Source organism: Solea solea, chromosome 9 (genome assembly GCF_958295425.1).
Source record: "Solea solea chromosome 9, fSolSol10.1, whole genome shotgun sequence".
NCBI classification, from domain to species: domain Eukaryota; kingdom Metazoa; phylum Chordata; class Actinopteri; order Pleuronectiformes; family Soleidae; genus Solea; species Solea solea.
In genome coordinates this window covers 19,936,689-19,962,154 of record NC_081142.1, presented here as the reverse complement: position 1 = coordinate 19,962,154, position 25,466 = coordinate 19,936,689, and the positions used below count along the sequence as shown (strand labels likewise).

The window sequence follows — 25,466 nt, the reverse complement described above, 5'->3', positions numbered from 1 at the left end:
AAAGGTCCCGGGTTTTCATTTTTGGGAGGGACTGTCCAAAAAATGTTGGGAAATGGTTAAAAGGGGAAATAAAAGGTAACTTTAAATGCTGTTTTGCCTTTTAACCCATTGCTTTATATATTGGGGGGTTCTCAAACTTTTTATACCAAGTACCATCTGAGAAAATATTGAGCTCAAAGTTAAACACTGTATGATCCAAATTTGGACATAAGTGGACTGGACACCATCTACCCTGCTCGATATAATACATACATGAGGATCCAGTGTGTCATCTAAGTTTGCTCTGTGTGGTCACTTACTTTTTTCCTAATTTCTGTATTTGGAGGCTGGAACAGAACAGACTTGCGTAAATCATTGAGCAATATCTCTCTCTCTCTCTCTCTCTCTCTCTCTCTGTCCTTTCATCCACAATCCACAGCTCTCTCTGTGTATAATAGTGTTTCGGTCTCTAGTTTCTACTTCTGCTTGGCGGTTCACATTAATGAAGATAAAAATGCGCACAATAACCCGAAGCTGTGTCCTATTTTTGTGGATGCAAGCGCTGACCTTTGTGAAAAGTCAAGGTGAGACAGCGTAGCTTGTGTCATTTGTGCTACTGAGACGTGTTGGAACACGTAACACAGAAAAGCAGCTGTTTTTGGTCATTGTCTCTCTCTCTCTCTCTCTCTCAGATTGCACACTTGAGGAGTTTGTGAATGGGCCCATGTATGATTCAAATTTTGACATAACTGGACTGGACGCCATCTACCCTGGTGGAAAACAAGTAAGCGTGAGCTGCAATGTTGGTTACAGTGGCTTTTTCAAACTGCTCTGTGTCGAAGGTAAATGGCAGTCTAGAGGCACGAGATGTCAACGTAAGTGATCACTTTTTTGTTATGAATAAATATTAATGCTGCCACTATATGTGGCAAAAACCATACCAAACCGTATTCCAACACATTTTGTTGACATGTATCCATATATGAATGTGTTTTGTTTTTTGAAGCGATTTGAAGAGAAGAAGAGATTCTACAACTACATGGAAAAGAGACACTCTCCTCCCACCTTTTTTTCCCCTCCCTATTCTTTTCTCTTTCTTCCACGTCTAATTGTATTTTCCAATGAGCTCTGTTGTCAAGGAATGTTTGAATAAAGTAAGCACACAAAAAAACAATGTGACACGTGTCCTACATGCCATCCATAAACATGTTTTTTTTTTTTTTGTGTTCACATAAACTCTCAGCAGGTGGATTTGATTCTACGTGTAGTGTAGAAGCAGGCATGTCCTTCATCATGTGTGTCTGTTGCATTCTTCTTCTTGTCTGTAATTGCATATCATTTGAATATTCAGTGACATCTGTTTTGACATCTGCTCTGTAAACTCGCCCACTTGTCTCTCTACCCCGTAAAAAACATGTACTTGATCTATATGGGAATTATTCACCCATCAGTGTTGGTTTATTTCTATTTAATCATATATGGGGCTAAAAAAAAGGAAGGTTTTTGTTTTGCTTTTGCTGAGACCCTCTTCTTTATTGTATCCAGTTATTTGTGTACTGTCGAGCGTTTCTCTCTCCATGAGGGCGACAGCGATGCAGCACCTCAGGGGGTCACTCCAGAGCAGTTCCTCAGCAGCTGTGTGGTGTGCAGACACATTCAAATATATAAGTTCTTGTTGTTACTATTTGTTTCCATGACCGATGTCTGTCCTGAGGTAAACACTGTGCACAACATCAAATGACAGCAATTTAGATTAAAACACAGATTGAAAGTCCAGTGTGTAACACGACTTAATATCAAGTTATAATGTGTATAACTATCGTAATAGAGTCCTGGTCTCAAACTCAAATCACTTGGGGGCCACTGAGCATCACGTCTGGTCAGGAATGGGTCGGTCAAAATGTTTGTTCTGTTCAGTAGGGCTGGGCAATATGAGTTGAAAGTGATATCACTATGTTAGTTTGGTTTTGTGTGGGGAGACAGTGGCTAACTTGAAGGTCGTGGGTTGAATCCCCCCCCCCCCCCAGCTCCGCAAGTCTATATGCCGATGTGTCCATGGGCAAGACACTTAATCCCATGTTTGCTCCTGACGAATGGGTATGAAAGATGTGTGATCAAAAACACCGTGCCATACGAAATGTGGTGCAAAGCAGCTTCGAGCGGTCATCGAGACGAGAGAAGTGCCGTTCAAATACAAAACATTTCGTTTAGTTTGATTGGAACGTAAAGAAGAACAAATGTTCAGCGCACAAGCAGACAAACAAGTCTGAAGTGGCAACCTATTTGCCGCTCTTGCAGGACACGAAGTTTCTGTACTCGTGCTTTTCGTGAGGCAATAAACTCCAAAGAAAATCCAAGAAGGAAACGAGGCCGACGTAAAAGAAAATGCAGTGATTTATTTTCACACTGTAATCCACATTGAACAAAAAATAAATGTCTTCAAGCAAAATCCTTGATATCCGGTCTGTCACCTCAAAATAACTGACAGGAAAAAAGAAGTTTCTTATGCCTAAATGACGGTTAAGCTACGGTCAGAAAATTGTTGTTCCCGTCCTGCTCCAAAAAAGCAGAGATGCCAACAGGTGCCCAAATGGCTCATTTACTACAGTTTACTACAATAAGCTGTGCTTTACGGCAATATTGGTTTGTGGTAGCAGGACAAAATTAGAGCATAATAAACCTTATATAACTGAATTAACATTAATTGTACTTAGATAAAACAAAATATCAGTTATGATGAATCAATATAAATTAAAGCAAACTAGATATTAACCAATTAGGCATAAAATACAAACATAAGCCTCATATTTTCCATGGTTCTAACAAAGTCCATTCGTTCACATTCATCAGTTCCTTCTTATGTTTGAAAAGGTTTGAGAAGAAGTTTAGAACTTATTAACCGATGAACCGTCTGATTATGATAACACAAGAAGAATATTTGTAATAATCCAATCTGAGACCAACCTGTAATATTTGTTTACCAGCCTTGTTCCGGTCGTCATTCATACTGTACATTTGTATAAACTGTGTTTAAGGAGTTTAGTAGTTTAGTCGCGATTTTTTTTTTCACTTCTGATCTAGTGTTGTTCTGACAAAATGTTTTTGTTTTCTTTTTACATATTTACTTTAGATTAGAGCAGTCTGAGCTGACTTGGTGAAATTTTGTTTATTCAATTGACTTCTGCAAATGATTAACTGGAAAGAAAGAAAAGATAAACATGCTATTACAGGAATAAATGTGTTGTTTTTTTTCCCCTCACTGAATGTTAAACAAAGCAAAGCTTAACTACGCATGAGCAAAGAAACATGGATACATTCATTGCATTGCTCGAAATATGAATTATTGTCTTTGTAAGAAGTAGTCTTATATAGATATAATACATACATGATGATCCAGTGTGTCATCCAAGTTTTTTCTGTGTGGTCACTTCATTTATTTTCTGTATGTGGAGGCTGGAACAGAACAGACTTGCGTAAATCATTGAGCAATATCTCTTCTCTCTCTCTCTCTCACTCTCTCTCTCTCGCTCTCCCTTTCTCCCCACAATCCACAGCTCTCTCTGTGTATAATAGTGTTATAGTCTCCAGTCTCTACTTCTGCTTGGCGGTTCACGTTAATGAAGATAAAATGCGGACAATAACAGGAAGCTGTGTCCTATTTTTGTGGATGCAAGCGCTGACCTTTGTGAAAAGTCAAGGTGAGACGACGTAGCTCGTGTCATTTGTGCTACTGAGTCTGTTGTCTGGTGTTGGAACACAGAAAAGCAGCTGTTTTTCCTTTTGGTCATTCTCTCTCTCTCTCTCTCTCTCTCCCAGATTGCACACTTGAGGCTTTTTTAAAAGGGCCCCTGTATGATTCAAATTTTGACATAACTGGACTGGACGCCATCTACCCTGGTGGAAAACAAGTAAGAGTGAGCTGCAATGTTGGTTACAGTGGCTTTTTCAAACTGCTCTGTGTCGAAGGTAAATGGCAGTCTAGAGGCACGGCATGTCAACGTAAGTGATCACTTTTTTGTTAAGAATAAATATTAATGCTGCCACTATATGCGGCAAAAACTACATATAATGTGTAATATAACATGTCAGTGTATTCCAACAAATTATATATTTTGTTGACTTATATTTATACATATGAATGTGTTTCATTTGTGGGTTGTCGTTTTTTTTTTACTGAATTTGCAGCAGTATGTTTGAATGATTAGTAGAGATGATTTGATAAGGAACACAGTCTCTGTATCAGTCCGATACTGGTCCAAATCACTGGATCAGATATTGGATATTTCAACCTTCACTGCCACATGTCATTAACATTCTTCTTCATTCAAATCTTTTCAGCCAAATCGTGTGGTCACCCTGGTGATACAGCGTTTGCGGATTTTAATCTGGAAATAGGAGAAGATTTTGTTTTCGGGTCAAAAGTTGTATACAAATGCCACACAGGGTATTATGATCATAAAATGTTCTCTAAGCTTTATAGTGCTTCTCATGAGACTTGCTTACAATATAAACATTCTACATTGTACTGGTTTCAGTTATCAAATGGTCAGTCGGACAAACCACCGACATTGCATGGCAGGAGGCTGGGATGGTGTTGTTCCCATTTGTGAAGGTAAGAGCGGAATTAAGGATAAGGAATAGTTGTAGTTGAGGCCTTTTTAAAATACTGTTTTTGCTTCCTTTAAGTTTTTTGTACGTCATGTTTTTTCTCCTTCCAGCACAACAGTGCTCAGTGATTCATGTGGACGATAATGTCCAGGTTACTGGGGACCTAGAGGAAGCGACCTTTGGTAACGTAGTTCGATTTAGCTGCAAGAACAGGAATGAAGTCCTGATTGGCTCCCAGGAGATCTATTGTAATGAACATGGAGAGTGGAGCGACGACAAACCGAAATGTGAAGGTACAACAGGCAGAAGGAAGGAAGGGAAAATGGGAGGAGAGAAACTCTAAAATGGCATTGGCCAACAGTAATCAGCCACCAATAACCTACAGGCAGACTTGTAATACTGTAACACCCGAAAAAAAATATTAGTAATAGATCCAGTTAAGGGTCCTCTCCATACTTTACGAGTTTTTTTCTACTGAGACTCCTAGACGTGTCTCCTAAATAATTTGCACTGTTGTTGCATATGACCACATGAACCACCACTGACAGGTGCATGACAGGACCTGCACAGTCACACCACAGCTTGCTGAACCCAAAGCAGACCAGTTTTAGACTATAACTAATTAATTACATTCAAAAAATTATTTTATTTGACTTATTATATTGATATACAGAGACTGGATAACTAGTAAAAGCCTGGTAAACACGTAAATCAATCTTGGAAGAATTTTCATAATCCATAGTTCAGAAAAGTGAGGCCACTCTTACGTAGAAACCTCCTTCCTGCCACAGAAAACGTAGAAGTCTGTGTACAGAACATACCCTGACAAGATTAAGTTTCAAAATATAAACAAAAATACATAATATAACATTAATACTGTATAACGGAATGAGAAAAGGTGAAACTAAAATAAGCAAAGATTTAAAGAATATTTCAGTGACACTTTTTTCAGTGACTTCTCCTTCACTCTCACTTTCCTCTCACACAAACATCACTTTAGTAGGTGCTAACTTATTTTGGCTGTCCATGAACAGATGTTGTCACATTCATGCTTGTGTTTCATTCATTCTATCTAGAGTTAAAATGCTTTGTGCCTGTGATTCAAAATGGCTTCGTCAAAGGAGACGTCACAGTCTATAAAGAGCAGGAAGTCCTGCGTTATCAGTGCAATCCGGACTATAAGATTGCTGTGATTGGACATACAAAATGCATCAAACAAGGACTAAGAGCACAGTGGAGCCCCACACCTGCATGTGAATGTAAGTCTAAAACTCCACATGTTACACCAGCCTTACTGTTGGAGCGACAGATGTCATGGTTGTCTTTTTTTTTTGAGAAAAGTAACAGAAAATATGCTTCAACTCCCAAAAATGCAGTGATAACATGTAAACTCTCAATGTTGACACTGAGAGGAACCAGCTACGAACCTGCCAAAAGTGTATTCTCACGTAGGGAGAGAGTAAGAGTAACATGTGACGAAGACTACTGGATTCCTCGTCATCAACAGACCACAGTAGAAGCTACGTGCAAAGACAACGGAGAATGGACTATCTACCCCGTATGCCAAGGTACGAACTGTGCCCACAGTCCGATGATGAGATTGTTGTTGTCTTTGTGGTTGAATCAACATGTGGTCATAAACAGTCCTATACTGATCCTTTTAGATTAACAAGTCTCTTTCTTATTCTAGTGTTTACATGCACTGTACAAGACTCACTGGAAAGGTACTGGAGATACTCTAGAGCACCAAAAAAAATAGGTGACTCCTTAAGTTATACTTGTAAGGATGGTTACAAGAGCACAGATGGCAACAACTGGGCCACATGCACCAGAGCTGGATGGAGACCAGATCCACAATGTCAAGGTACTGTTAAATTAATCATTACTGTTCATTTACTATCCACAGTTGTCGAATTGCTCACGGACCATTTCGGTTTAATTTAGTCTTTTAGTCTTAAACTTTGATTTCCAACAAAAAGGTTCAACAACAAAAGGTATTGAAACGGCGCTTCCTGCCTACCCACTCACACACACACACATTCACTATCACTTCATATGTACATTTTGAATCTATGGTATTCATTTCCTTGTTAGGTATCTGCCCAGAAAATGTACAAATTGTACAAATTGTGTGAACAGTTGCCTGGTTCTCCACAATCCTGAGCTACTGTATGAAAAAAATAAAGGAACAAGAGCACTCAGAGAGCGCGCACCTCTGGATCAGTATAGAACTGTACCTACTTATAGCTATTACCATCTTAAATAAGTATGTAAATCTTGGTTTGATGGTGGAGTATCTGATGAGTTTTGTTTATAAGAGATAGGGATTTCTTGAAAATGTGATCATTTTTTTGTCATCAGTGGGTAGATTCTTAGCAAAGAATTTGATGGGTGATCACCTGCCCTTTGCAAAAAATTCTTATTGATTTGTCAAAAACTGTAACCAGGAAGTTGCGAATAGAAGGACACACTAACAGAGAAAACCATGCTGATTAAAACACGACCTCCTTGGCGGAAGAAATAACCTTTGGTAGTCACAATTAAAAAGAGGCAACACCTCCATGTTCATCAAGCCTCTGAAAAAGCCTTTCTTCTTTTAAAATAGCCATTGCATAGTTTTACAGATGTGTTTATTACATAGTCATTTTATCACTCTGTCTAAAGGTTTCTAAGTTGAGGTAGCCCCTGTCCAATGGTAGTGGTAGCTATACTGTATGTAGATGTCACGTAGGAGTAAAGAAAGAAAATGGAGGACACAGTTTCAACAAAAAAGAACAAACTGACAAACATGGAGCAGAAAAATGGGGAGCAGACCAGGAACACATGAAAACCAGAGCAACAGATAGGACTGAAACGTGACATGAAGGAAACAAACCAAATGAATTAACAATGACAATGGCACAAGGACTAAATAGGACAGGGACAATCAGAGAAACTATCACGACACAAGGGTGAAACACATTAGGACAGGAGAGACAATCAGCAGGGAAGACAGGACAGGAAACTCAGAAAAATAATCCAGGGGTCATATTTCTTTGTTCTTTGTTTGTGTTTTTACCACAACCTAAAAAAAAACCGCCCTGACCTCTTGTTGTAATTAGTGACATTTCCGAATAAAACGTCATTGAATTAACCAAACTACATTACCTAATACTAAGAACATTGTGGTGTTTATTTAGTTTTGTTTGTATGTTTGTTTCAGGAATCACATGCAACAGAAATGATATCGAAAATACAAACATCGTCAACTCTAAAGAGACATATGTTTATAAAGAGAGGGTGGATTATGTGTGCACGAATGGATATGAAGGAAAATTTTCTCTAACCTGTGGTGAAAATGGTTGGAGTGGAAATAAAAATTGCAGAGGTAAGGGAATATAGAGCTACTGTGTTGTTGATATTTAGCTTGATTGTGTTATAGGGGATTTACTGTCGTCTTTTTCTTCTTCTTAGTAAAACAACCCGTTCTATTGCATTTCTTCTCCAAACAATGTCAAAGTCGGCACTGCACACACTGGTGCCCTTATTAAGTCAGATGTGCCATTAACAGTCAAATAAACAGACATCTCTTGCATTTCTTTTCCAGTCGACACTGCGCACACACAGACATACAGTATGTCTGTTGCAGTTCTACCGATAGCTCTCGCATTTCTCCTCCAAACACTGCCAAAGTTGGTACTGCACTGCACGCACTTAATACACCAGTAATAGAGATGCATGCTTTTACCTCTCCAAAACTGAACTGCTGGTCTTCCCAGCCAAGCCAACAACACATCATAACATCTGCATTAATATCGATTCCCTATCTCTGGCTCCACAATGCCAAGACAGCAAGAAACTTGGGTGTCATGATTGATGACCAGTTGACCTTTCCAGATCATGTTGCTTCTGTCGCCCGTTCATGTCGCTTTGCACTATTCAATATAAAAACGTTGACTACTGCAACACCCTGCTAACAGGCCTCCCAACCTGTGCTGTGAAACCACTATAGATGGTCCAGAACGCGACGGCGTGTCTGGTCTTCAATTAGCCTTAAAGGGCATATGTCACCCCTCTGTTCATTGAGCTCCACTGTCTACCCTTAGCCCACCTACTTCAATGCTTTTCTAAAGGCTTATGTTACCTCTCAACAACTCCATTCATCAAAGGATTGTCGTCTGGCGGTGCCAACACCCTGCACAAGACAATCCAGACTCTTTTCATGTGTCGTTCCACACTGGTGCAATGACCTACTAAGCACTGCCACAACAGGGGCGCCCCTGTCTGTCTTCAAGAAGCTATTGAAAACCCAAGTCTTCCAAAAGCATCCTCTGTCCTATCACTTACCCTATCCTACCCCCTCCCCTGCACTACCTCCTTATGCACTTGCATCCACCTCGGCACTCTCACCCTCTATCAGTCCACTGTTCCTATCTAGTGGAGTTCTTGCCAAGACTTCTTCTATGTAGCTTATTCCTGTCTTGTAAGACGCTTTGGATAAAAGCATCTGCTAAATGCTTACATGTAATTTAAATGTAATGATCAAATCCAGAAACATTAAGCTTTTTGAGGTTATAATCACTCTGTGTTCATTTTTGCTAATGCATGTATAATCAACATGCAGTGGAGTCAAGAATTGTAATCGTGGACAGAGAAAATGCATGGCCATGGAGCTGAGAGGTGCAACACATGTAATTATACTTGTTACATTCTAAGTAATGACTGTTGTAGTTGGAATACACCACAGCATTAAAGTAGTTGTGTATTAAGTATTTATGCAGAGTCTGTGTGATTACAAATACAGTAAATACAACAATACTGCCTGTTTGAAGAGGGAGAAAGAACCAAAACATGATAACCCTTTAAATGAGGACAGCACAGGGAAACAAGTTGTAGCCCCAAATGTTTGCGATAGTGGTTTACCATGCAGTCAGACAGCCCTTTGAAAGTATAACACAGCTCTTTAACTGCATAAATACTGACCTAGTCAGGACCAGTAGTCCTCATGGAGATCAAGAACTTGTCCTAATGAGGCAGAACCTCATTTCTGAGGAACTGGCTAAGATTTGTGGTTAGCGTCAGGGTAACCACTGGCAGGGTAACTGGTCATGGTTAAAGATAGGAATAAGGCTTTTGTTAGGCTCTGTAAAATCTGTGTGTGTACATAGGGGTGTCACGGTTCTCTGACTTCTGCCTTTCACAATGATTTTCCTGTAGAGAAGACGTGTAAAAAACTCAACCTCAACCAAGCGCACTTGGTCATCGACAGTAGCAAGAGAACCTACAAGCATGGAGATCAAGTCCAGTATGAATGCCACAATGATATGGACAAACGTTTCACTGTTGTCTGCGAAGCAGGTGTTTGGACTGGGATTCAGCTATGCACAGGTAAGGCCGCACAGAAAATACGGTAACAACAATGATTATAGAGTTTCGAGGTTCATCACAGAGTGACTGTTGTTTGAAATAAAATAAAATAAGGCCATTAGAGGACCTTATTAACCTTTTAAATGTTTTGTTTTGTTTTCTTTCAGGTTCTACAGAATGTCCTGAAGCAGAAATCCAACATGGTTTTGCCACTGGAGCAGAGAATGACACACTGTACTACACCTGTGATGAAGGTTATAAGCTCATCACCAAAGGCTGGTGGGGTGAAGCCAAATGTGTTGGTGGTGTATGGTCTGGACTTGGACAGTGCATCGGTAATGGATACTTGAAATACGTTACAGGTCTAGTTATAACCAGCGTGTAGCAAAGTTGATTCTTAATGTAGACCATCAGCATTTCTATAGAAGCAGGAAAACAAAATATCTACCACTATATCCTCCACATGAGAGGGGCGCTGGTGCCAAAACCAGCTGACATAGGGCCATCACAGGGCCACATAAGAGACAAACAAGCACCCCCTTTCACACCTACTGTCAATTTAGTGTGTCCAGTTTGCCAAATCCCCAAGTCTGCATGTTTTTGGACTGTGGGAAGAAACCGAAGGACCTGCAAACATCTAAACCACTTCGCCCAACCATGTGGCGCGCAATACAATATCATAAATATATCGCAAATCAAATTACAGATGATGGAGTATTAAGACCATGAAAACATGAACTACTCTACCGTATGTTTTAATACAAGGATGCAATTGGATGTGTGAGTGATCAAGAACAATGCAGCCTTTGCATTTTGCTGACTGGGTCGTTTCAAATTGTGATTTTGATTTCAAAATGATTAATCATCATATTGTATCATATTGTATCACTAAAACAAATACCATTCAAACTGTATATTTGTCATTTACAACATACAAACCTAATTATTTGTTATTATACCCACAACAGAGACAAGACATTGTGAAGTGCCTGTGATTCCTAACGGGGACATCGTCTCGTCACAACAAAAGTATTATGAAGACGGCAAACATGTCCAGATTGTTTGTAACACAGGATACAGCATTCAGGTTCAAAGCTTGACGTGTGTCGAGGGGAAGTGGCCTTTGGGAGCAATACCAATGAAGAATATCTGTGCACGTGAGTCACCTTCACTTTTATTTAAACATGTATAAGGATTACAGCGTGTAACCTAACACTGTCCACATTTTCATTTTACCCTTTCAGTCATCGCCAATCAGTGCAGTCCCCCACCTAAAGTTGACAACGCTGTTATTATGGCGTCATACCAGAAGGAATATTTGTCTGGTTCTCAGGTCATTTATCAGTGCCGCCCGGGCCATAATATTCAGGGAGAAGCGACACTGACATGCAAGGATGGGAAATGGGACGAGAGGACCATTGAATGTAAACGTACGTATGAAGAGCCAGTGTTAAAGCTAAGCCAGAGTGTTCTTGGTGTAGAGGCGAATAATGAAATCCATTGAAATCGGCCAACAAACAAGATTATTATGGAGTACAGATTGAAATTAGATGTCATATGATACAAGATTATCATCAGAATATCATAATGATCATTGTTCCAATAACAGGGATGCAACTAAAGATTATTTTCATCATCGTTTAACCTGCCGATAATTTTCTCAATTATTCAAGTAACTGTTTGGTCCAATGTTGAAAAATGTCAATTATTGTTTCTCAAAATGATGATATTACATAGAGCAAAGAAACCAGAAGATATTCAAATTCAAGAAACTGAAATCTCAGAAAGCTTGTTTTACCAATGAATCGAGTACCAAACTAGTTGACGATTAATTTAAGTGTTGAAGCCCTATTTCAATGGACACAAAATGCCGGTCCGAATTGCAATTAAAGAGACACAATCTGTGAAAAACTTCATTTTAAACTGGGAGAAGCTGCTAAGTAGCACAGTCATGTCAGGAGAGGCAGCTCCTTTTTAACAAACTGTTTTTAGTAGTTTGCAATAAGAACAGTTAGACACAACGACAGTAACAACAACATGCAACAACAAGATGCCAGATAAATGCATGTTTGAGAAGGTTCCCCGCTCCAACAAACCTGATTCAAATGGTCATTAAGCTCAGCAAAAGCCTCATAACGACCCACTCATTTGAATCAGGTGTGGCTCGCGACAACGTCTTGTGAATGTGACTGTCATCATACAAGATAAGTTTGTCCTTTATAATTGACAAAGGGTAAATTGAGGGTTGCTTTGTTTTTGGCGAGAATTATACCGGTTATATGGAACACTGTTAACATTTATTTTATCTCTATGGCCTGTTGGTTTTAGTGTTTTCTTGTGTCGTTTTTATGTCTAAACTGTATAGCACTTTGGTCAACTTTGTTGTTTTTAAATGTGCTATATAAATAAATTTGGTTTGGATTGGATTACATGGTTAACATGATATGTAGTATGATTCTGATCTTTGATATTTTCACCCACAGGTACCTCTCCGCAACAGTAAAAGCGGTGTCCACATAGGGTCAAGGACGGCTTACTTTGAATGCCAAAAAAGAGCTTTTAATGTTTGTTTGTTTGTTTGATGTTTTTCTTTCTTTACAACATGCATCACCTTGATACACTGCTGCCATACATGTTACTTTTGGAAAGTGTAACAGTGGGTGTCTGAAGTTTAACAATCATTTGTGCAAAAAATGTTGCTATTGTGAAAGTTTGGCATGTTGAAATAAAAATAAGGTAAACAGTACAAAGGCCTCATTGGGTGGTTTTATTTATTTTTTGAGCTTGGTGTCTACACTGAACTTGCTTTTTTGGAACTTAGGGTTAGATTTAGGTTAGGGCAAGGGTTGGGGTTTAGATGTTTAGTTTTGTAGATGACACACACACACACAAATAAGTGGTCAAAACTTTCTTTCATGGGCTTAGTTTAGGTGGGAAATATTTATACATCCCTTTAATTTAAGATGAATCTAAAAGAAAATGTGGCAAGTGGTAAACAAATTGCATTTATACAGCGCCACTGCTGACAGCATGTCTGCATGCATTGCAGTGACTTGTACTTACGGAAGGTTTTCAGGTAAATCCTAAAGGTGTTTGATTAAAACTACGAGTCAGGCTCAGCACGAGGACAGTTAAAGTTTAACAACCAACAGTGATACATGTTTGACAGCAGAGCCGGACAAAGGCACGAGGGAGAAAAGAAAAAAACATTTTGACATAATCTAGATAGCTATAGATATCTTAATGGTGTTGAGCTTCAGTTATTTGGTTTTGTTTTGTAGTTGACGATTGTTCATTTAGTGCACATTAGTTCAGTAGTCATTAAACTGGTACTAGGCCACTTTTGTGAAGAAACAAGAGTGACACTAGTTTGTTGTAAATAACACAACTATGACTAATGCAATTATGCAATATTCATAATAGTCAAGCACCAGCTACTGTGTGTGAAGTTTCCTTATGCAGAAAGTGTTGCTCATTTGATGCATTTGGAAAGCATCACTGAACGATATTTACACTGGACTTTGCACTGTATCGACAACAACATTGCCACATGCCACGCGAGTGGTAATTTAAGTCAACACTCACTCTCAATCATGGCAGCTATTGAGCTTCAAATACTACATGGTTCTGCAAAGAGAGTTGACATGCTGCTCTGTATGTGTGAGATAGTGTAACGTGATGTGTCAGAGTCACATCTAATTTAATTCAAATATGTCTGTAGTCTGATTACCTTCCTCCAAATGAGGTCATGTACAGTCAGTCGAGGCAAATGCAGTAGATTCCCATATGAGTTAAATCAGGAAAGCGAAGGAATGCTGTACATTGAGAGTGGTCAATAAATTGACTGATGTTGTGCAAACAATGCTGTCCGAGTATTTTTCTAAACCCAGTACGCACAGTGTGTACCTGTTTGTTTTGCCGTGCGTCATGTTGCGTCCATGCAGCCTTGTGCAGTCCAGTCCCCCTGGGCAGTCCTCACTCAGTGCTCACTGTGGACTGCGGCTGGAATTCACACAGACATTTTTTGTTTTGTTAGGGAAAAACAGTTTGTCATCTCGTCTTTTTTTCTCCTGCTTGCTAAGATGCGACTGCCTTTGTTGCTTCTGCTTTTGCAGCTGTGGAGCAATGTGAAATTTTCATCAGCACAGAAAGGTAAGACCATCGTTTTAAATACTGAGTTATGTTGATTTGTTTAATATAATGTAAAGCATGAAGGGGTGATTTTTCAATACTTTTAAGACGTTGTTTTGTGGTTCTTTTAGGTATAAGGTCCAGCAGGGACAGAGAAAAAAACCTGTTTTAGTGACGTAAAATAAAGTTCACCAAGTAAAATCTAGACCTGTTTTAATCTACTATATCACAAGAATGTGTTTACCACTTTTTCTCACTGCAAGACAGCATTTTGCAGGATGGAAACAGAACTGTATAAACTTGTACCAAACTCTATTGAATTCAATTGTGTTATTTTGTGAGTTTGCATATTTACCAAACGATGCAGCAGCACACGTGTCCCCATGACACATTTTTTTTGATTTTCTCAAAGTTCAAGTTGTTGTTGTTATCCCTTCTGTCTCTGCCAGCAGGTCTCAAACTGGTTCAGAAAAATGGCAGCATGGTGAAGTCAGTGTTGAACTCATGCAACCACATTAAGTTAAACCACATTAAGCTGTACTATCGCTTCATTGTAAATGTATATTCTATTTACTGTATAATTATATTTGAACACAGTCACAGACCTTAAAGTGCACGTGGAGAAAATATCTCCTCTAACTTTGTCACCATATTGCCAAATTTGAAGGATTTAAAAAGGTCTGTCATGCTTGCAATCGTGCATTTATTAGAGAATCACTGTTGGCTGTCTCAATCTCATTTACCTTTTTTTTTTGTGCGCTTCGTGACCCGGAAAAACAACAACAACAATGCCAAGAAGGGAGCGTGCCTTCCTGTCTGCTTCACTCTAAATGTAAACACACACACCCTAATTAACACTGGTGGAATAGAGCAAAATGTATATAGGCAACTTATAAGCTGCTGTTCATCAGTGTTTGTACAGAATATATACATGAACGCCACCTGTTCAACAGGCAAGTAGAGAGACGACGTTTTGGTCGTGGTTTAACGACATAGTGTACGCAAACACAGAGCTGGTTTAGCTTGGTTAGCTAGGTGCAGTTACTCACGGTGAACAGTTAACAGCTGAAAATTAGCCAATTAGCTAATGGTCCAGCGTGGGTCTAGCCTCACCCGGACAGTACCATTACACTGGTACCCCAAGGGAAGGGTTCTGAAAAATGGAACGGTTGAGGCCGGTATTTTTGATACTATTCCTAAAAGAAACTCAAAAAACTACATCATACCGTACTGTGCTGAATAGAACTGAACCGTTGCACTGGGTGGAAACACGCCGAAAGCTTGCCCGGGTTTTAGATTTTGACACAGTGTTGAGGAGGGGTTATGCTAACTGTGACTCTGGTGCATCATCGAGCCATATTTTCCTGAACAGAAGAAACATTTGAACATTGAACATTGAAACATTTTTCTGTCTTTACTCCACATTGGGGTTTTACATAGTTTTCAAAAGTCTTCTGTGTGTGCATTTGCAAGTTATTTGTCATGGGATCTTTTTTTAATTGAACGATAATATAAAAACATAATTATTTATTACAGTAACTAGTTAAGTCATTGTCATGAGGACAATAAATGCATTATCTTTTGTTTCTTTTTGTTACTTTTTAGTAGACCGACGACATATTCACCTCCTAGAATTGCGCCATTTTGAAGACCATTCTTCTGAGATTGCTGCCATTTTATATTGTAGCCAATATAAGGGTAAGACCATGGCAGGCAGCAACACAGCTACAATTGTCCAGAACTCCCCAGAAGCATCATGTAATTTGCTGCTTTATTGTGTGCCCCAAAATAAAAATTCAACTCGAAGGCTGTGGGTTCGATTCCCAGCTCCGCTTATCTACATGCCGATGTGTCCTTGGTCACGACACTTGCTGGCAGCGTGTGAATGGGTATAAAAGATGAGTGATAGAAAATGCACTGCACATAGATGCGCTGTGTGTATAGTGTAAAGCAGCTTTGAGTGGTCGTCAAGAAAAGCGCTATATAAATACTTACCATTTGTCATGTTTTTTTCTTTGTCAGTATGTCCAAACCTCCCAGATGTTCCTCACGCCCACGTGTCAGAAAACACCAGGAGTGATGAGTACCAGCAAGGACATGTAATACATTTCACTTGTGAAACTGGTTACATATCCGGTCCAACTATCAAATATATGTGCTCAACTGATGGCTGGATAGCGCTTAATCGAGCAACGTGCTACTGTAAGTGTAAAGAATGTCATCCCTGCTCTTTATTTTGCTGCGTAACGATCACATTGCTTTACATGTAACTAGGATACAACAAACTGGACCCATTTCGAAACTGCAGATAGTTTTTATGTAATTATGTTTTTGCTTCCAACAAATTCTAGCCTCTTATTGTAGCTGCCTCTCCAAAGCAGCAAACCAATCACATGGCTGCACAAGTGCCACAACCTCCGTTCACTATATCACATAATAAGATGTATAGTACATGCATTATAATGATTATTTTTTTTTTTTAATGTTTTCTTCTTCTTTTTCAGTAAAGCCATGTCAACTTCCTGATGACACTCCCAATGGCCATTATCAGATCATCAGCGGTGGCGACTTTGTTTTTGGAGCAACTATCAAATACTTTTGTAATGAAGGGTATGTGGAACCATTTATAAAGCTCCCAATGTCGCATGACTCAGTTTGTTCACACCGGCATGTTGGCAGGAAGACACGTCTAAAAAATTAAACCGTTTCAAGCTTCATGACTTAACTCTGCACTTTAAATCCACAGAGATCAAGCATTATATCACATAATCTGACCGATTTGAACATATCTGATCCTTACCATACCTACAGGTGCTTTTCATGAGGATGGAAACATTAGTGGACATTATTCCAGACCAGCAGCATTATGACTTCTCGTTGCTGAAATAGGCTTCCACACTCACTCAAATAGGCTTCCACACTCACAGCTTCACGGTCGGCAGTCAAGGGGGAACTTAAGGGAAACTTAGGCCATATCCACACGGACAGAAACATAAACAATCTTTTTCTTTGTCATTTTGACAAAGTTTCCTGTACAGGGCATCGTCTCAGGAAATGTCTCTATCCACACAAACCCCCCCAAAACATAAGGGCAGTGTTTTGAGATTTTCCCTCTCCGTCTCAGGTCTGTTAAAACGCTTTTAATAAAATACGATTAAAAAAAAAACCTGTAACTTTGCCAAACAGAATAAAGGATATTTGAATGTCTCTTAATACAGTAAGGCCTTACATTTTAGTCACAACGTACTTTCACACCAGTAACACACACGTTGGTAAATTTTCCTTAAATTTTCCCTTAATGGCCGACTAAGTTGCTGTGAATCTGGATCCCAACTTCAGTGTCTTGTCTCAGTACCAGATATGTAGTGATCGAGCTGCTAAAATGCTCTCCCATTAGCCTGTCGCTGGCTGTTTTGCCAAAACCTGTCCACCATTTCCACCTTTAATAAAAACAGCCAGTGAAGAGACAAGTTGTCCGACATATTGCCGGTCAACTGTAAGTGCTGCTGGTTGTCTATGGCTGTGAACAGAGCTGCTTCCTACCAAAATGGTGACGTTTACTTGACGTCAGCTGTCAGACCTCTATAGAAACTAGGATGATTATTTTAAAGTGATATATGAGTGGTAGAGGATTGATTGCTGTGGTGTTCAATGCAGGTATCAGATGGTGAGTAGGGAAGACACACGCACTTGTTTGCTGGACAAATGGACCAATCATGTGCCAATATGTGAAGGTAAGTTACAACAGCAGAGCAGCAATTATCATCAAAGTTCTGTCTCTGACTGTACTTTGGTGGATTTTGGGGTTTTTTCCAATCCTGACCCTAGGGAGCCACTGCCCTGCATGTTTTAGGTGTTGCCCTGCTCCAAGACCCCTGATTCAGCTCAATTGTCAGCTCATCATGAAGCTTTGCAGAAGCCTGATAATCATCTTATTTATAGTCTGTACATACTGTACCTCCACAAGAACAGAGAAATGTGTTTCTCGAGGTGGCAAGAACGCGAACAAAGTTAGTTCTGGCCAAGACGTTTCATACTTCACGAGAAACGCATGAAGAAGAACTCCTGGGAAGCCCATCCATCCATTTTCTACCGCTTTATCCTCCACAGGAGGGTCGCGGGGGGTGCTGTGCCAATCTCAGCTGACATGGGGCAATAGGCGGGGTACACCCTGGACAGTCGCCAGTCCAACCACATATTCAAACAACCATTCAACCATTCACTCTCACACCTACGGTCAATTTACAGTGTCCAATTTACCTTATCCCCATAATCCTCCATGCTGAAAGGTCCTTGTTCCAACCAGGGCTTGAACCCAGGTCAGAGTGCTAACCACTGTGTGGCCCTCCTCTTAGGAAATTTCCACATGAACCATGCCCACTTCAAATTTCTGGCTAATTACACAGTAGTTGTCGGACATCACACAAGAAAAAAAATTCTGCCGAAGATGATGTGTCAAGAACAAGCAGTAAGAACTACCAAATAAAAACTGAGAGACCCGAAAGAAACTAGTGACGTTATTGTTTTCTCGCAGCCTTGGGAGAGAGAACAAACTTCTCTGTTCTTGCGTAGTATGTAAAGGCCTTTACACATCAAATTAACCCCTCTACTTTTCTCTGTCTTTTCCGACCCAACTGATTCTTCGCCCTTACTCAGCTTTGAGCTGTCGCCCACCTCATGCAGGCAAAGAGATCACGGTTACAGGTTTGCCGGATAATGATGAGCCCATACTTCCTGACCGCTTCCTCACATTCAGCTGTGATAGTCCTGGGAAATACCTAAATGGCAGTTCAGTGCTGGTATGTGGTAAAGACGGAAATTGGAGTAATCCATTCCCCACTTGCGAAGGTAAACCATTTCATTTTTAACGCTCTGCAATGGCCTGTTGTGGGGAGAGGCAAAAAAAGCTTGTCTGTTGATGTGTTTATCCTGTGTAAACATATTCTCTTCTTCAACACAGACAGATCAACAGGAATACAACCAAGTGTGCACATCCAACCAGCTGTAGTGGGAACTCAACTAAAACCAGGTGAAAAGTTGACTTTTACTTGTAGAAACCATAGACACAGCCTGTTGGGAAATGCATTGGTTAAATGTTTGCCAAATGGACAGTGGAGTAGTCCCTTCCCACATGTGGAGGTATGTTTGTTCTGTTTACCCGTCATATCGCACAGAGTGTTGTGAAACTGCTGTGTGCTGTGGAGCAATTTATTTGTGTTGTGTAACTGTTCTCGCTGAAATGGTCTTTGCCAGGATGGGGCACATCAAAGTAAACTCTGCAGTATAGTTGAGAGGAAAATTACTTTATCTACTTCTCCTCTATTACAGAACTATGTGCGTCTGATGTTTTCTATTAAAATACTTTCTATTTTGATGTGTTTTATGTTATAGGATCTCTTTAAAGGTCCAGTGTGTAACATATAATTCAAATAAAAATAATTCTCGTGAGGGTAGAATATTCTGTACTTAAGGTAAGTAACTTGCTTTTTGGAGGCCCCAGCCTTGAGCGGACATGTTTCTAAAGCAGCATATTTAACTTAGGAAGAGTTACAGGCAGGGAGAGTGGAGAGAGTTGTGAAAGAGTGTTGCAAAGACCATCATAGTTCCCTGATGCACATTGGACAGAGTGGAATGATCAGAGTAGTTCTCCTTTTATTGCATTCCTCAGTCTTAACATTAGATAACACTAAAGCTGTGTTTCCACTGAGTGGAACAGCATTTCGGTATGGTACTTCTTTATTTTTTTTGCATTTCCGTTTCCGGAATAGTACAGGCCCTACCGTTCCCTTTTTGGCACTCTTCCCTTGGGGGTCCTGGATTAAAGTGGTATGGTACAGTTAGCTTATTAGGCAACAGAAAAACGTCACTCCTTCGCGAGTGGTGTTTCTTCAACACCCGCTGTCTACTCTCATACAAAGCTTGACGTCTTGTTGAAATAAACAGCCACAAACCAGAAAACAAGAGCTACAGGAGCTAGTCCTCTGTTGTCTGGTGTGTCACGTCCGACGTTGTCACACTGGTACGACATCAAGCTATGTATCTTGCTGACATGGCACAGCGCACACCCCGCCTACGCCTCAGTAAAGGTGCTGTTCCCAGTCGAAACGCAAGCCTGACCCAGGACTTTACCGTTCCAAACCGCACCCTGATGGAAACACAGCATGACTGGCACGCACAAATGAGGGTCAGCTTCAGTCTAGTATTATATTTCCTCGTTTTCTTTAAGTGCTGACTTATTGTATATTATGTGTGGGTACCAGTGGACTCTCGCATAATGTCAAGCAACTTCCCATGGTTACCATTTTCTTCTTGATTGTCTCTTGACCAAAATCATTTTTGTTGTTACAATTACGTTAAAGGTTGGCGCCCTGTGTCACCTGTCGCCCCAGCGCCCCTCATATGTGGAGGATAAAGTGGTCACAAATGAGGACCGCAAAAATATTGTGTACTTTAAGATCAGGATTAGACTCTGAATGAAACATTCATAATTGCTAAACAATAAGACCAAAACTTTTTATTTTCCACATTCTTTCAGGTCCTCAGGGTTGTGAGAGGCCAATAGCTCCTGCCAATGCAGAACTCAGGCACATCCCTAAGGACAGTTACCGAAATAAAGAGAGGGTTGAATTCATGTGTCCGAATTTCTACCTAATGGAGGGTGGGCCCTTCAAAACATGCGACAACGGTGAATGGGTTGGAGAAATGAGATGCCTCAGTAAGTAACTGCACTCCACTCTTTACATTCTCTTACATGACATGCCCGCCATATGCAGATGTGGCGGAATGGTGGTAGGTGAGGACAGACTGACAACGCCCTGCAAAAGACACAAAAATGATCAGCGTGGTGAACTCCAGCAGCTCACAACTACACACACCCAAACTCACTAGTACAAAATGGAATAGAATAAATCGAAATGAACATACAAATAAACAGGATACAAAGAAATAAAACAATAACATGCACAAACACAATCTAAATAATTCGGCAAGGCAATCTAAAGAACAAAACAGAGTTGAAGCGTGACTCAAACTACCACTCGCCGTAACTTCCAAACCATACTCAATAATCCTACGAGCATAACCTAACGCACAATTAGGCAGTATGGATCACAGATCTATCGGTCACGGCCACGCCAAACAGCAATCACAGCATTACCCTGATTCCAGAAGGAGGGTACGACGCACATCAGAGGCGCAGTAACAGTGGGCGGCACTGCAAAGTAAATGAAAGATTGCCATCTTCAGTGGATTGTATGTCATTAAAGTCGACTTTAAATCACATTGTTTAATTATATTCAGGTGGATTTTTTTCCCTCTTTATTATCCAGAACAAAACACCCAGTTAAAATGGACAGTAAGAATAATATACACTAGATTGAGCATTACTCACATGTTACTGAACACACTAACATGTATGTAATGCATATACTGTATATCCTCATCAACATAGTGAGCTGTGCAGTAAAGTCATGTATGTTCTGCGTCTGTTGTTTTTTGCAGGACCCTGCACTGTGAACGCAGAAGACAGGAACAGACGTAACCTCAGATTCAAATATAAGCGTGACGAAAAATTGTATTCAACCCACAATGATGAAATCGAGTTCTCGTGCACCAGAGGAAGACCTGTCGGTGGAGTGTCAATGCGTCAGAGATGTCGTGATGGTGTGATGAACCTGCCCAGCTGCCATTAAAGGCCTTCAGTAGAATGGATGTGTTAAAGTTGAGTTGCCACCAGCTGCTGTGTGACATTTGAATAAAACTTTTAATCTCACACGCCTCAGCATTTGTTACAGAGAAGAGCACCACCAGCTTAGTTCAAATTCTGTGTTCATTGGCTTTTGGATTGGAATGATGTGACTGAAGGTTGGTCTTAATCATTAACAAACTGTCAAAAACATGTGAATGTAAAGCTCAAGCACATCTTGAATAAACCTTTACTGGTTCTCATACAGTGGTTGAGAAATAGCACTGTATGGTCATTATATCATTGCTAAAACAACAAATCTAATGGTGGCCAAAGACTTTTGCACAGTGTGGTATATACACTATATGGACTATATGGTTATATACACCAACAGGGACTTTAATGACGTATTCTAACGAGTTAGTCCCACTTCAGCAGCTACAACAGCTTCATTATGTCTATAATATTTGTGTGTCGAACGAAAAAAAAACTTGAATCACCCTAATACGGCAACCCGTGGCCAAGTGGAAAGGGAACTTGACTTGTAACCGGAAGGTCGCTGGTTCAAATCCCCACCCGGCCAAAAAAAGGGCTGGGGTACCCCTGAGCAAGGTACCCAACTCCCAATGCTCCCCGGGCGCTTCTCTTTGCGGCAGCCCACTGCATCCTAATTCTAGGATGGGTCAAATGCAGAGAATATCAGTCAGTCTGAGACTGAGAGTAATTTCCCTAAGGGGATTAATAAAGTATCTAAAAAAAAAAAAAAAAAAAACAAACACAACAATCAATATTGATTGTGTTTTGTTGCTAAAGAAACTCTGGATATGTCAGAGTTACACAATGTTCCACGGTGCACACTCACGTGGTGTGGTCCATGCTTCAAATGCCAGGTATAAATACTGACTCGAGCTCAGGTCAGATATTCTGCTCAGCCTTTTTTCCACAAACCCAAACATGAACTTGTCTTTGATGCTTTTGCATGGTCTTTATCGCAGAATGGTAAGAACACTTTTTTTTAAGATGCTGATATAGCTATATAAACATATTTGAGAGGTAATGGGAGATGTTGTATGCGAAGTGAAAATAAAGACTCTTACTTTGAAAGGCAGGCTTCATTTGCAGTACAGAAGAATCTGTATGAGTGTGTGTGTGTGTGTTATTTGTGCACAATAAACAGAAGCACAGCGAAACACTGAAGTATTAGCCTGTCTCCTATATTACAAGTATTTAGATTGGATTTTAAAATGTACATTTTGGTCAACAGATTTTAGTTTGGACAGATCATGGTTATAGTAGCATATTATTTTAATGAATTTACTCTGTATGAGTCATTGTTATTTCAATGCTTTCCTCAAACCTTTGCATTTGGTTTTCTTCACATTAAGTGCACTGGGGTATGAGTGGGGAGTTTCACCCCAGCAAATGTATTAAAGGGACAGTTTGGATAACGCTGGCAAATCATTAAACCAGTCCCCTGTTTCGAGATCTCTCCCCCCGGTTCCCGAGCGGGTGAAAAGCAGCTCCGGGAGAGAGCCAGGGTCACAAAACTACTGACCGTTTTCAGTTTTCTTCTTAGTTGTCTCAAATAAGAGCATGCTCCAGTCAAAAGTGTGAGCAGAAGTCGATGATAAAATCATTCTGATGTATTTTTTTGGACAATTACTTTAAAGGTTGGCGTCTAGGCTTTTGCGTGTGGAGTTTGCATGTTCTCTGTGTGTGTGTGTGTGTGTTTTCTCAAGGTTCTCCGCTTTCCTCCCACATGTCAAAAAACATAGAGATTAATTGGACTCTCTAAATTGATCCACGTGTGAATGTGAGAGTGAACGGTTGTTCATCTCTGTGTGCTTGACCTGCGATGGACTGGTGACCTGTTCAGGGTGTACCCGCCTCTCGTCCCGTGTCACCTGGGATTGGCACCAGCGACCCTCATGTGGAGGATAAAGTGGTCACAAATGAGGACCGCAAAAATATTGTGTACCTTAAGATCAGGATGTGACTCTGAATGAAACATTCATAAATGCTAAACAATAAGACCTTAACCTTTTATTTTCCACAATCTTTCAGTTCCTCAGGGTTGTGAGAGGCCAACAGCTCCTGCAGATGCAGAACTCAGGCACACGGCTAAGGACAGTTACCATCATAAAGAGAGGGTTGAATTCATGTGTCCGAATTTCTACCTAATGGAGGGTGGGCCCTTCAAAACATGCGACAACGGTGAATGGGTTGGAGAAATGAGATGCCTCAGTAAGTAACTGCACTCCACTCTTTACATTCTCTTACATGACATGCCCGCCATATGCAGATGTGGCGGAATGGTGGTAGGTGAGGACAGACTGACAACGCCCTGCAAAAGACACAAAAATGATCAGCGTGGTGAACTCCAGCAGCTCACAACTACACACACCCAAACTCACTAGTACAAAATGGAATAGAATAAATCAAAATGAACATACAAATAAACAGGATACAAAGAAATAAAACAATAACATGCACAAACACAAAATCTAAATAATTCGGCAAGGCAATCTAAAGAACAAAACAACAGAGTTGAAGCGTGACGCAAACTACCACTCGCCGTAACTTCCAAACCATACTCAATAATCCTACGAGCATAACCTACCGCACAATTAGGGAGTATGGATCACAGATCTATCGGTCACGGCCACGCCAAACAGCAATCACAGCATAACCCTGATTCCGGAAGGAGGGTACGACGCACATCAGAGGCGCAGTAACAGTGGGCGGCACTGCAAAGTAAATGAAAGATTGCCATCTTCAGTGGATTGTATGTCATTAAAGTAGACCTTAAATCACATTGTTTAATTATATTCAGGTGGATTTTTTTCTCTCTTTATTATCCAGAACAAAACACCCAGTTAAAATGGACAGTAAGAATAATATACACTAGATTGAGCATTACACACATGTAACTGAACACACTAACATGTATGTAATGCATATACTGTATATCCCCATCAACATAGTAAGCTGTGCAGTAAAGTCATGTATGTTCTGCGTCTGTTGTCTTTTGCAGGACCCTGCACTATGAACACAGAAGACAGGAACAGACGTAACATCAGATTCAAATATATGCGTGGCGACAAATTGTATTCAACCCACAATGATGAAATCGAGTTCTCGTGCACCAGAGGAAAACCTGTCGGTGGAGTGTCAATGCGTCAGAGATGTCGTGATGGTGTGATGAACCTGCCCAGCTGCCATTAAAGGCCTTCAGTAGAATGGATGTGTTAAAGTTGAGTTGCCACCAGCTGCTGTGTGACATTTGAATAAAACTTTTAATTTCACACGCCTCAGTATTTGTTACAGAGAAGAGCACCACCAGCTTAGTTCAAATTCTGTGTTCATTGGCTTTTGGATTGGAATGATGTGACTGAAGGTTGGTCTTAATCATTAACAAACTGTCAAAAACATGTGTATGTAAAGCTCAAGCACATCTTGAATAAACCTTTACTGGTTCTCATAAAGTGGTTGAGAAATAGCACTGTATGGTCATTATATCATTGCTAAAACAACAAATCTAATGGTGGCCAAAGTCTTTTGCACAGTGCAGTATATACAATATATGGAAAAAAAGTATTATATACACCAACAGGGACTTTAATGACATATTCAAATACAAATACAGGACTTTAATATGGACTTCGTCCCACTTTTGCAGCTATAACAGCTTCTTGGAAGACTGTCTTCAAAATTTGGG

General features: G+C 40.2%; 1 protein-coding gene across 1 annotated transcript; it reads left to right on the top strand.

Annotated features, from left to right (window-relative positions):
- The first annotated feature begins 414 nt into the window (after nucleotides 1-414).
- Nucleotides 415-25,233, top strand: cfhl4 (complement factor H like 4). The gene is made up of 24 exons (XM_058638568.1): nucleotides 415-563; nucleotides 672-854; nucleotides 4,318-4,423; nucleotides 4,515-4,591; nucleotides 4,698-4,880; nucleotides 5,664-5,846; nucleotides 5,964-6,155; nucleotides 6,278-6,451; nucleotides 7,790-7,954; nucleotides 9,784-9,954; nucleotides 10,101-10,268; nucleotides 10,902-11,090; nucleotides 11,178-11,410; nucleotides 13,824-14,085; nucleotides 16,087-16,266; nucleotides 16,569-16,674; nucleotides 17,722-17,798; nucleotides 18,721-18,912; nucleotides 19,025-19,093; nucleotides 20,600-20,779; nucleotides 21,565-21,752; nucleotides 22,663-22,747; nucleotides 23,813-23,992; nucleotides 24,783-25,233. The coding sequence occupies exons 1-24, from the start codon at nucleotides 482-484 to the stop codon at nucleotides 24,971-24,973; spliced, it is 3,816 nt and encodes a 1,271-aa protein (XP_058494551.1). The 5' UTR covers nucleotides 415-481; the 3' UTR covers nucleotides 24,974-25,233.
- The last annotated feature ends 233 nt before the right edge of the window (nucleotides 25,234-25,466 follow it).

Excerpts from the sequence above, each read along its gene's own strand:
- cfhl4 (XM_058638568.1), top strand. The coding sequence starts at position 482 with ATGAAGATAAAAATGCGCACAATAACCCGAAGCTGTGTCCTATTTTTG. Across the intron at positions 4,881-5,663 it reads CGACAAACCGAAATGTGAAG|AGTTAAAATGCTTTGTGCCT; the intron begins GTACAACAGGCA and ends CATTCTATCTAG. Across the intron at positions 16,267-16,568 it reads TAATCGAGCAACGTGCTACT|TAAAGCCATGTCAACTTCCT; the intron begins GTAAGTGTAAAG and ends CTTCTTTTTCAG.